The sequence below is a fragment of the Brettanomyces nanus genome, chromosome 4 (assembly GCF_011074865.1).
Source record: "Brettanomyces nanus chromosome 4, complete sequence".
NCBI classification, from domain to species: Eukaryota; Fungi; Ascomycota; class Pichiomycetes; order Pichiales; family Pichiaceae; genus Brettanomyces; species Brettanomyces nanus.
Window position 1 is genome coordinate 935,773 of NC_052377.1, and position 12,647 is coordinate 948,419.

The window sequence follows — 12,647 nt, forward strand, 5'->3', positions numbered from 1 at the left end:
GTATTTACTTCTACTCGTTTACCCTGTATTCATTCAATCCGCACTCGCTTAGAACAGCCTGAGAAGTCCAGTATTTCAAACCTTCTTTAGCTAGCTTCAACGGCAGTTGCAATCTCATACAAAGAAGTCCAAGCTTAACCCGTGATTTGGGAGGCTGCTCCTGGAAAAAGTAGATTATAGCCGCCTTGTCAGCAGTTACCAAAAATTTATGTGACGTCCCCTTGATTTCAAGACTAAGGTTCACTTTACTGAGAGAAGGACAAATCAATAACTTCCTTCCTCTTTTATGGGCTTCATATGCCTTTTGATAGCCAACATAAGCAGCATTGACTTCCTCAGGCAGCTTAAATGAATACTTCGGAAGCTTGGGCCAATAAAGATGCGAAATGATTGATGCATGCACATTATCTGGAGCTTTCCCCTTCAATTTGCGGTCTATGGATTTACTCTGGAGCATATCCTTTAACATCACATCGAGAGAATTGAACTCCTGGTTTCCAAAACGCGACTTGAGCAGATGCATATCATTATAAATATCTCTAACATCGTAGTTTGTAACCTGCAACAATCTCTCCGAGAACACCTTTACAAACTCCTCCACAAATAGATCTTTTGACTCAAATATCGAAATTAGAGATTCCACAATGTCTTCTACGACACCCTTCCGAAAATCTGGAAGGGCATCAACCGGATCTGGAACCCATTCAAGAACTCGTTCCGTTTCGTTATGTGCCATAGATCGATTATTCGAATTGCGTAACTCGATGGCAAGTTCAATTAGCTTGTTCTCAGGCGAGGTATTCAACAAAGCATAAACTATCCGCTGAACCGTATCCTTGCGACTTTTCAAATAATTTCTAATGGGTCGACAAGCCTTATCCAATAAGACTCCACGGTGATCAATAATAAGAAAAGATCTGATGGCAGAAATGTAACAGGAAATGATATCAGTAGAATCAGTACCAGCATGAAGTAACCTTTTCTTACTCTGAAAGATAAAGGATTCAACTAGTCTAGATTGTTGCTCAGCTGTGCCTAGACACAGACGAACTTCTTCCAATGCGCACTTGGAGTCTGGATAATCGATGACGATATCAAATATTTCGTCGGTTCTGAGCTTTGCAAGTTCGATTTTAGCAATCTCAACTAAGCATACCGCACTAAACTCATCATCCGGAACCAACCTATCCATTCGTGGAAACAATTCATCCTTCACCCATGAAAGTAGCCTACTTAGCCTAGGTTTGTTCCAACTATGAGCGCATATGTCGTTCACAAACATTTTGATGCGACTGTGAGCGGTATCGAGTAGAAGCAGAGTCAACTCCGAGTCCAGGTCAATTTTATTCAAGAGACCGGCCAGCTTTACAAGTGAATGTGAAGTTGTAGTGTCGTCTGAAAACAAATTATCTTCGTACACACGCTTTATCGCTTGTAGAACAGTGCTTTTATTTACCCAACTTTGGAAAACAGTATCTTCCAATCTCTCCATGAGCCTTTCCTGCGTGGAATTGAGACCAACAATTTCATATGTTCGATGGAGCAATTCAGAGAGATTGCTAATGTGACGAAGAAGAATTTCTAGCCACTCATACCCTACTAAAGAGCCTTCGTCTTCACTCAACGTATTAAGTTTCCGGCGAATCATGCCACTAAATTTATCAAACATCCAATCATTACAACTACCGATGGTCCTAAGGGAATTTTTGACTCTAAGCGGGACCTCAACCATTTGTGTAAAGTCTGGATTGATCTGTTCTGAAAGCCAGTCTAAGACTACAGCGTAATCTGATGATGGATCATCCTGATCGACTTCTTCATGATATGGGCTTCCAAAAATATCACTGACAATCTTCACATCGATTGGGATGGAATACATCATATGTAATATAATAACGACTCGAAAGAGAAATAAGAGATATAAACAAAATGTAGTTATCTACTATTCACTATGACATAAAGCGCGGAGTAAGGAAGATCAAAAAAAAAAATACGAATAAATCTCTATTAGCATTGAATCTCCATTACTCTTCTGCTTTTGGATCATTTCACATACCATGGCTCGTCCAGCTTCTGTGAGACAATTTCTAGAAGTTTCGGGAATAAGTTCGTCTGAAGTGGCTACATTTTTCCTTGATCGTAATAATGGTAGGCTCGCCGAGTCTATTAATGACTTCTTCAGTAATCCGAGAGTGGTACAAGAGGTTGAAAAGAGAACTAAGAAGAACAGCAAGAAAAGCATGAAGTCTGTAAGTACAGAACTTAAAGAACTATTTAACAAGTATAAGGAGCCACAGCTAGATTCGACCGGAAAGTCCTATATTGGAATAGACGGTACGATGAGATACCTTGAGGATCTAGGATACGAGCCTGAAGATGAAGTTGTGCTATGCTTGGCGGATTTCTTAGACTCACAAAAAGTGGGGGACTTTAAAGAGGAGCAATTTCTTACGAATTGGAACAATGTGGGTTGCAATACCATTGAACAAATGCATAATTATATAGACATCAACTTAAGACCCAAATTGCTAGACGATCCTGAGTATTTCAGAGCGATTTATCAGTATACCTTCAAGTTCATTTTGGAGAAAAATGAAAAAACCCTTCCTTTGGATATGGCCCAAGAGTACTGGCATCTATTGCTACCCGGAGAGTTTTCCCTTGAATTGGAAACGTTTATCAAATTCTTACATGATACATCAAAAACTGAGATCACTAGAGACCAATGGAATATGCTTTTACCATTTCTTCAGGATTACCATAATGATCCAACTCTTAATGGTTATGATGAGAGTCAGTCGTGGCCGTTGTTGATGGATAAATTTTACGAATACATCAAATCTGATGAGCACTAAAAAAAGTTGGCAGCAGTTGACAGGGTTAAAGAACTACACAGGTTGATATAATCGCCTCGAATGTCGCAGTTGTCAACTGATCGAGACCGAATACTGAGAGGGCAATAAAGCTCTCATTGTACTCTCATTTAATTTCTGCATAGTTGTAATCGCATGTTTTTTTTGAATTCTATGTGAGGTTTTTGCTTAGATTCGTATGCTTTATTATAACATGCATATATACACGGAGCAGTGGCTATGAAATCCCTTTTTTCCGCTTATGAATTATTTTGAAGCTCCGTTGAGTCTGCAGGAATTTGAGAAAAAAAAATTCAAAAAAAACTTCAATAAAAAATTTTAAGATCTAGAGAGTTTGATATCGTTTGTATCTGTATCCATATAGTATTCAATCCTTTAATTACAGCACAATATTTGCCATGGTTAAGTCATATACTCGTTATGAACTTGCAAATACATTGGGAGTAATTGCTTCCCATTCAAATTCGATATATATTGCTCCAAATTTAGAAATCAATAAGAAATCAGCTGGTAAAGTTATCACTGCCGGTTTAGAAGAGATTCTTGTATGGAATATTAAAGCTGGGGAATTGCTAGAAAGGCTTCGTGATGGAGTTGTGCCTGGTGCTCTAAATTCAGCCACACAGTCACCTCCAGCTCAAGTAAACAGTCTGGCATATGAACCTGTGTCAAATGTACTAGCGGCGGGATACTCTGATGGATCTATTAAGATATGGGATTTAACATCAAGATCCGTGATTATAAATTTTGAAGGTCATCGTTCTGCAGTGACTGTTTTGAAGTTTGACAGATCCGGAGCAAGACTTATTAGCGGTTCAAGGGATACTACGATCATTCTTTGGGATTTGGTGGGTGAAACTGGTTTATTCAAACTTAAAGGTCACAGAGATCTGATAACGGGCATCGAGTTTTTGAGTGATGTTGATAAGACAGGAACTGACGATTTAGATGACTGGTTGCTAACTACAGCTAAGGATGGACTCATTAAGCTTTGGGATCTAAAGTCACAGCAGTGTATTGAGACTCATATGGCACATAGTGGCGAATGCTGGTCTCTAGCTTTAAATACTACAAAGGAAATGTGTATCACATGTGGTATGGAAAATCAGGTCAAGATTTGGAAGATTGATTTGTCCCAGGATAATACCAAGATTATCGAGCAAGGCGTGTTCGAGAAACAGAGCAAGCGTCGAGGAACGAAACTTGGATTCAAGATGACGACTCAGGGCGAGTTTTTCTACATAAGCAATGCCGATAAAATGCTTGAGTTGTTTAGATTGAGGGATGAAAAAGAAATAGCAAAGGGTACCACCAGGAGAACAAAGAGATTGAAAGAAAAAGGAGTGACAGACGAGGAAATTAAAAGTTCTCTTGAGCAATCTAAGATTCAAATGTTGGTGGCTCCATTTACTACGTTGTACATGGATAGGGCTAAGATAAGAGATGTTGCTTGGGGTTTAACTAACAACCGCAAACTCGATGTTGTGGTCACCTTAACAAACAATACTATTGAGTATTACAATGTTGCCGTTCCTGAATCGGTGAGAAAACATAAAGTTGGTGATCATGTGTCCCAGCTTAAGTATTCCTTGGATCAATTGGGTCACAGGCATGACATCAGAGCTGTGGATATCTCTGACGATGATACATTACTGGTAACAGGATCAAATAATCAGTTGAAAGTTTGGAATACAAAACGTAGTACATGTATTCGAACCTTTGATAAGGTCGGATACGTGATCTCAGCAAAATTTCTTCCAGGAGGAGCGTTAGTTGTAATTGGAACAAAGGAGGGTCATTTGCAACTACTTGACCTTGCATCTTCTACTGTCGTGGATTCAATTGATGATGCACATAACGGCAAAGCTATCTGGTCGATCGACTTGACTCCGGATGGAAAGACAATTGTGACCGGATCCACCGATAAAACAGTGAAGTTTTGGGAAATCAAGGTGGATCAAGAGCTAATTCCAGGAACTACAGACAAGTTTATTAAACTTCTTCATTTGAAACATACACGTACTTTAGAGCTTACAGACGATGTACTTTGTGTTCGGATTTCACCGGATTGCAAGTATCTTGCAGTGTCTTTGATGGATAATACTGTGAAAGTGTTTTTCTATGATACTCTAAAGTTCTTCTTGAGTTTGTATGGTCATAAACTACCTGTTTTATCGATTGATATCTCTTTTGATTCAAAAACGATTATCACTTCCTCTGCTGATAAGAACATTCGTATCTGGGGTCTTGATTTTGGTGACTGCCATAGATCTATCTTTGGTCATCAAGATTCCATTATGGCTGTTCGTTTCTTCCCCGAATCCAAAGATTTTGTCAGTTGTTCAAAGGATGGCATGGTGAAATGCTGGGACGGTGTTAAGTTTGAGAACATACAAAAATTAGCTGCACATCAGTCGGAAGTTTTAAATTTGGCAGTTAGCCATAGTGGAGAGTTCTTTGTGACCGTGTCTCATGATACCAGTATAAGAATATGGAAGCAGACGGATGACCAAGTGTTCATAGAGGAAGAGAGAGAAAGGGAAATGGATGAAACTTATGAGAACGATTTGTTAAACTCTCTTGAAGGTAGCAATGGTGACGAAATTGGCAAGAAGAATGTGGACGATGAAGAGGCTAGCGATGAAGATAATGTTGAACGAGTTACAAAGCATACCATGGAGAATTTGAAAGCAGGAGAAAAGCTAATGGAGGTTCTTGATTTTGGTTGGAAAGAAGTTGAAGCCAGGAGAGAATATGAAGCCCAGAAAAGGATGTTTAAACAGGGCAAATTGAGCAGTAAGCCGATTATGCCACAGAGCAATCCATTACTGTTAGCGTTGAAAGTGACGCCGGAACAGTATGTGTTGGAAACTTTGAGTAAGATTCGTTCGGCTCAACTAGAGGATGCACTTCTTGTGCTTCCTTTTTCTTACACGGTGAAATTACTAAGGTTTATTAGAATATGGACTAATCCAGAGGTTCGTGCCAAAAATGGAGCTCAGATTCCAAGAATTTGCAAAGCTCTTTTCTTTGCCGTAAGAACAAATAACATGGAACTAATAAGTCAAAAGGATCCAGAGATTAGAATGGAGGTTATAGAATTGAAGGACCAATTGAGACATATTTTGAAAGACAGATGCGACGACTTGGGATTTAGTATTGCCGGTCTAAAGTACATGCAGGATCAATGGAAACAAAATCATAGCCATGTATTCGAGGATCCAGAAACTAATAACGAGAAGTCGAGAAAGAGGGTTTATACTACTTTAGCATAAAATAGATATACATAAATGTGTTGACGTTTGTGGAACGGTACCATGTGTAGTGTGTTACAGGTATATAACTAATTCATGTACTTGCTGCTCTTCTTTAACTGCTGCTTAAGTTGACATGAAGGCTATTTATTCTGCTCTACGGAAACTATTTTTTTCCGCGCAAATCTCTTCTCCGACGCGGAGAAACGAGGGAGATGAGGGTAATATGAGAAGCGATGCTCATTGGAATCATGAGAATAGATCAACAATAAAACGAGTAAAGAAAGCGTGAAAGTGGGACTAAAGATGTGACCAAATAAACTATGGGATCTGTGAAGGATCGGAATGGCTTGGCCAGCTATTTTAGAAACTTAAACTAGTACTAAACTTAACGGTTGGAGAAATCCCGTAGGATTAGTACGGCGGAGGCCACCGCATCCGCATGGTAAATTTCTCCAGTCTGGGGATAGAATCGCGGAGATGATCCGAAGCTGGTGGCAATAGATGGGTAAAAAGGAAAAGAAGATGCATCCATCCATCGGCAGTAATATATACGCTACACTAATGTGAAGATTCAATCACTTACTAGAGGTGAAGAAAGTAGTGATACGAGTCAGAAAATAGCGTAGGCTCATTCTGAAAGAAAGCCAATGCAGCTGGCAACGTACAAGTTTTTGTAAAAGCGCTACGTAGTCAGAAAGGACACGATTCACCTAATATGCCGATCTGAGCACCGTAGTAAACCCGGAGAATCGCTACTCATGTCCCCTAGATTCCGAATCTGCACTTAGCTTACCAATTTTTCGAGCACTTTCGATTGTCGGCGTCAAGTCGCCCAAAATAGGGGCACTAGAAAATTTTTCAAAGACATATAAAGTGAGAAAATGTGGGGCGGAATAGATATGAGTACAGAGTGCAGAATAGTAACAACTCTGCTCTTCTCTAGAAACTCCTTGTTTCTTCTTTTAAAGTATCACATACTTCACCTATAAGTTCAAACATGTTAAGATTTGTTCGTCCGCAGTTGAAAAAGTCTGTCGCCTTTATGGTGAGAAACTATTCCCACAAGGAGTTGAAATTCGGCGTTGAAGGTCGTGCTGCTCTCCTTAAGGGTGTGGAGATTATGGCTAGGGCCGTCAGTGTCACATTGGGACCTAAAGGTCGTAATGTGTTAATTGAGCAACCTTTTGGTGCTCCTAAGATCACCAAAGATGGTGTCACAGTTGCCAAATCTATTAATTTGAAAGATAGATTCGAAAATCTGGGTGCAAAGCTATTGCAGGATGTTGCCTCTAAGACTAATGAATCTGCTGGTGACGGTACCACTTCGGCCACCGTTCTCGGCCGTGCTATTTTTACTGAGTCCGTGAAGAATGTTGCAGCCGGTTGCAACCCTATGGACTTGAGAAGAGGTTCTCAGGCCGCTGTCAATGCCGTTATAAAGTATTTGGAGAAGAACCGTAAGGAGTTGACTACCTCTGAGGAAATTGCTCAAGTTGCCACCATTTCTGCCAATGGTGATACTCATATTGGTCAATTGTTGGCTTCTGCCATGGAAAAGGTTGGTAAGGAAGGTGTCATTACAGTCAAGGAAGGTAAGACACTTGAAGACGAGCTGGAGGTTACTGAGGGTATGCGTTTTGATAGAGGTTACATTTCTCCTTACTTCATTACTGACACAAAGTCCGGCAAGATCGAATTTGAAAACCCACTTATTCTTCTTTCTGAGAAGAAGATCTCTTCCATTCAGGATATCTTACCATCTCTTGAGCTTTCAAGTAAGATGAGAAGACCCTTGATGGTTGTTGCTGAGGACATTGATGGCGAAGCTTTAGCCGCATGCATCTTAAACAAGTTGAGAGGACAGGTGCAAGTTGTCTGTGTTAAGGCTCCCGGTTTCGGAGACAACAGGAAGAATATTCTTGGTGATGTTGCAGTCTTGACTGGTTCTACCGTGTTCACCGAAGAATTGGATCTTAAGCCTGAGAATGCCACCCCTGAGCAGTTGGGTTCTTGTGGTTCCGTTACCATTACTAAAGAGGACACAGTCATCTTGAATGGTGTCGGATCTAAGGAGAGTATTGCTCAAAGATGTGAGCAGATCAGAGGTGCCGTTGAGGATAAGGCAACTACCGAATACGAGAAGGAGAAGTTGCATGAGAGATTGGCCAAGCTTTCTGGAGGAGTTGCAGTCATTAAGGTTGGTGGTTCTTCAGAGATTGAGGTTAGTGAAAAGAAGGACAGATATGATGATGCCCTTTGCGCTACTAGAGCTGCTGTTGAAGAAGGTATCTTGCCTGGTGGAGGTACCGCTTTGGTTAAGGCCTCCAGAATTTTGAAGGACTTGAAGGCTGAAAATTTCGATCAGAAGCTTGGTATTAAGATTGTTGAGGCTGCTATTACCAAGCCAGCCAAGATCATCGTTGAAAATGCTGGCGAAGAAGGTTCCGTTGTTGTCGGAAAGCTATTGGACGAGTATGGTGATCAGTTTAACCTCGGTTACGATTCTGCTAAGAATGAGTATGTGGATATGCTTGAAGCTGGTATCATAGATCCATTTAAGGTTGTTAAGAATGGTTTAGTTGATGCTTCTGGTGTTGCTTCTTTATTGGCTACTACTGAGTGTGCCATTGTTGATGCCCCAGAGCCAAAGTCTGCTGCTCCAAATCCAGGTATGGGTGGAGGAATGGGCGGAATGGGAGGTTTCTAAGGAGGTGCTACGATGTTATAATGTGATGTCATGTACTTCAGATTAACTTGTTCGGTTCGGCCTGGTTTCTTCTGTCTTTCTTTATCTATCTTTTTTTACTTCTTTTTGTTTGATGTCTAAATCCTGTTTATATTGTCAAGACTGCAGTGTCCTGTAACTAAGTTTTTGTCGGTATCTTATATTTTTGACAACTAAATGTCGCGTGCCTTTTAAGGCTGGATGGTTCCATATCTATATCTAGATATCTTCTCCTAAGGGATCTAATGTCATCGGTGCAGATCTTTTCATCGTTTTGGTTATTTGGTCTTATCAATAATGTTCTTTATGTAGTGATTCTCTCGGCAGCTGTGGATCTTGTGGGACCTACTGCCCCAAAAGCTATAGTCTTGATGGCGGATGTGCTACCTTCGTTCATTTGTAAATTAACAGCTCCTTTCTACATTCAAATCATTCCATATCATGTCAGGATATGGATCTTGGCAGGATTGAGTGGTACGGGTATGTTGATCATATCTTTGGTTGATAGTCTCACTTTATCACTCTGTGGAATTGTGCTAGCCTCAGTCTCTTCTGGGTTAGGTGAAATCACATTCCTTCAACTGACTCATTACTACACTGATATTTCACTACATGGATGGTCATCCGGAACCGGTGGTGCTGGTTTAATTGGTTCTTTTGTGTTCATGCTTCTGACCACCATTATTGGGATTTCGCCAAGAACAACCCTATTGATATTCTCGATAGTTCCTTGTGTCTTGGTCGCTGCTTTCTTCTTGATGCTACCGTCCAGAAGTCGGCTAGTGAGAAATTGTCCAGCTTCTAATGAAGAAATTCAGCATATTTTTTGCCCTACCGTGCCTATCGGTAGTACTCAAGATATCTCACCCGATGCACTTCCTATCATTCGGGGAGAAGCTGAAGATGGTGCTGAAGAAATGACTAAGTATGAGCATAGGACATTCAAAGATCATATTTTAGTCACCGTAGAGCGCATTAAACCATATTTTGTGCCCTATATGGGGCCTCTATTCACCGTATATATGGCTGAATATATAATTAACCAAGGGATATCGCCTACTCTACTCTTCCCCCTTAAGGATATGCCCTTTGCTCATTTCAGAGATGCCTACGTTACTTACAGCACACTTTACCAAACTGGTGTGTTCATTTCACGGTCTTCTGGTGCCCTTGTCAAACTAGATCATTTGTACATTCCATCTCTCTTACAGGTTGTTAATCTTTTAGCGTGTGTTTTGCAATCGATGTTCATGTGGCTGCCAAATATCTACTTGGTTTTCTTACTTGTTTTCTATGAGGGTTTGTTAGGAGGTCTTTCGTACGTTAACACTTTCAGAGCAGTTGCTGAGAGAACCGATATTTCAGAAAGAGAGTTTGCTATGGGTTGTGTTGGTATGAGCGATAGTGGTGGTATTGTTGTCGCTGCGATCTTTTCTATGTTCTTGGAGCCTTCATTATGTTCATACCAAGTAAGTAACGGTCGGCCTTGGTGCTCGCTGCAATAAATTGTTTCATAAAGTCATTAATATATTACAATTGTATACTACATTCCCATCATCATTTACACCTTCACCGCCGACTCGTAGATCAAGCACTTTTCTCTTGTTTGCTGCATTAGGTTCTCGATTATTTTTTGATTTGTGTCGTTTGTCTGGACACCATTCAATATAGTGAAACACTGAAGTAAAGTCAAGTTCACCGAATAACTCTCCTTCATTGCCTCGTCATTAGCACTTCCAGAACCGTCAACGTCGGCATGGGTGTTCTCTCCAATGGGGCTAGATAGCGAGCTATTTGTGTTCAAAATATTGATACTGGAAATCATACTGTCATGTTCTCTTCTTTCCTTTTCCGTTTCTGAATGGCGATTCATCTCGTATAACGGAATGACCAAATTATCCCTAAAAGAAGCTAATGCGATATTAGAGACCGGAATATTAGTGGGAACGGTTGGAAATTGTATGGAAAGATCATCAAAAAGAGCAGCACCAGATTCTAGAGGCAAGAACACGCCTTGAAGGTAGAAGAAGATCTTGTCATAGAATGTATCCCAAAGTAACGAACAGCTCTTCTCAAAATTGATATTGGTAGAAAACACGGCAGTATTTGGAGAATTTCCAAGCGAGTTTGAGTGATTTCTAGCGCGTTTAGAAGGACTATCCTCATTGATGCTGCGTAATTTTACCGTCCTCTCACGTTCATCATAGTAAAGTAAGTTCATAAGAGTCGACATTCCCACTCGCAGAAAGTTTGTAATCTTCTCTTCAATCTTGCCGTATCTTCCGAATCCAGTAAGTGTAGGGGTAATAGTCTTCATAGAAGAAGTCGCAGGAGAGGTATTCATACTATATGTAGAGCTTAATATTGGTACCGGCGCAGTTAGGGGAGAAAAGGCTGAGGTAGTAGGAGACACATCAGTAATTTCATTGGTACTAGAGTTAACATTGTCGTTGCTGTCGTATGAGCTCGACCCTGAACAGAGCTTCATGTAGAGGTAGACGAGTTTGTTTATCTCTTCTACTGGTGCCTTTAATCTTCCACCATGGAAGATTGGCTTCACCAAAGAGCAGAATATAGCCCAGGCCTCGTCGCCTATAGCATCTTTGTCTTCTGCTAGTGTCGACACATCGTTTGCAGTATTCTTTTTGGAATTTCCATCCAAGTTTAATTGCTGTAGTTCTTGTAGAACTGAATGCATATCACTAGTAGAAAGAGAAGTGTTGACGGCCGATGGATGGAACGAATAAAGTGCCTCCCTCCCACCATCTAAAGAGAGTTTAGAATTCGAGTTCGAGGAGGACTTCAGAGAGTCCTTTCGGGGATGTAGTAAGTAGTGGTGTGAGCGATACTTAGTCCAGCTTTTGGGAGGGAGGGAGGTGGAATTTGCCATAGAATACCTGTCAGCGGCCACAGCGTCAGAATATCCAGCAATTCTTTCCAATTCCTTTGATGTCCTCACCAAAGGGGATTTCATATCCCTATTTGAAGAAGGCAATAGTGAGGTCTGAATCGAGAGATTATCGTGACGTTTCAATTTTGATGCAAATCCTCCAGAGGTAGTAGGCGCCGTCTTCAGGGGCAGAAACACCTTATTTGAAGAAGGGGCTGTTGTTCCCTCATAAGAGTTTTCCAATGGAACTTTTGAGTACCGAAAAGAGTCGTCGTCTGCACCAGAAGGTGTCTGATTCTTCTCTGCCGACTTTCTGGGGAAGAATTTACCCAGTTTGCGTTCTCTACCTCTCAATGTCGAATAAGTATCTGCGGAATCGATCGAGGAATCGCCCGAATGGGCTCTAAATAAATTAAGAGACGACACAGACGGAAGACTGGTCAAGGTATGGTTTGGGTCTTTATTCACTGACCTCACGTTGTTGAACTCCACATCAGTAGCGGCACGTGATCTGCCTGATGTTCTTGGGATAGTCCCAAGGGTGCTAACATCATCGTAATCCTCTGATATTGAAGACTCGGCTATACTGCTCGTGGTGTCATTAAGATTGTACATTCTCCGGCCTTCTTCCGAATTATGAGGATTGGTGGCCTGAGAGTGAGGAGTATGGTGAAACATGCCAGACATCCGTCGGAAACTGTACATATGTCGAGACTTTTGGGAATCTCGAGATGCAGACGAGCCGACACTGTCAGAACAAGCTCTGCGGTAGGAGTTCATTGGTTATAATGGAAACGAAATACTACTAGCAGAGAAAGAAAGCTGCAGAACAAAGAAGGGAAGAACAAAAATAATTCAGGTTTTATCGCACCCTTTTTTGTAGTCGTCCTCTTTAATTTTTG

At 40.9% G+C, this 12,647-nt stretch overlaps 6 protein-coding genes across 6 annotated transcripts; 4 read left to right on the top strand and 2 right to left on the bottom strand.

Moving 5' to 3' along the window:
* Positions 1-10: 10 nt before the first annotated feature.
* On the bottom strand, positions 11-1,882 carry FOA43_003657 (uncharacterized protein; the record flags this gene model as incomplete). Its single annotated transcript, XM_038923908.1, has 1 exon — positions 11-1,882. The coding sequence occupies one exon, from the start codon at positions 1,880-1,882 to the stop codon at positions 11-13; it is 1,872 nt and encodes a 623-aa protein (XP_038779836.1).
* Positions 1,883-2,057: 175 nt separating this feature from the next.
* FOA43_003658 (uncharacterized protein) lies at positions 2,058-2,855 on the top strand (the record flags this gene model as incomplete). The annotated part of the gene is made up of 1 exon (XM_038923909.1): positions 2,058-2,855. The coding sequence occupies one exon, from the start codon at positions 2,058-2,060 to the stop codon at positions 2,853-2,855; it is 798 nt and encodes a 265-aa protein (XP_038779837.1).
* Positions 2,856-3,271: 416 nt separating this feature from the next.
* FOA43_003659 (uncharacterized protein) lies at positions 3,272-6,148 on the top strand (the record flags this gene model as incomplete). The annotated part of the gene is made up of 1 exon (XM_038923910.1): positions 3,272-6,148. The coding sequence occupies one exon, from the start codon at positions 3,272-3,274 to the stop codon at positions 6,146-6,148; it is 2,877 nt and encodes a 958-aa protein (XP_038779838.1).
* Positions 6,149-7,127: 979 nt separating this feature from the next.
* HSP60 (chaperonin) lies at positions 7,128-8,837 on the top strand (the record flags this gene model as incomplete). The annotated part of the gene is made up of 1 exon (XM_038923911.1): positions 7,128-8,837. The coding sequence occupies one exon, from the start codon at positions 7,128-7,130 to the stop codon at positions 8,835-8,837; it is 1,710 nt and encodes a 569-aa protein (XP_038779839.1).
* Positions 8,838-9,100: 263 nt separating this feature from the next.
* FOA43_003661 (uncharacterized protein) lies at positions 9,101-10,360 on the top strand (the record flags this gene model as incomplete). The annotated part of the gene is made up of 1 exon (XM_038923912.1): positions 9,101-10,360. One exon carries the CDS (start codon positions 9,101-9,103, stop codon positions 10,358-10,360), a length of 1,260 nt encoding a protein of 419 aa, XP_038779840.1.
* Positions 10,361-10,416: 56 nt separating this feature from the next.
* On the bottom strand, positions 10,417-12,525 carry FOA43_003662 (uncharacterized protein; the record flags this gene model as incomplete). The annotated part of the gene is made up of 1 exon (XM_038923913.1): positions 10,417-12,525. The coding sequence occupies one exon, from the start codon at positions 12,523-12,525 to the stop codon at positions 10,417-10,419; it is 2,109 nt and encodes a 702-aa protein (XP_038779841.1).
* Positions 12,526-12,647: the final 122 nt, after the last annotated feature.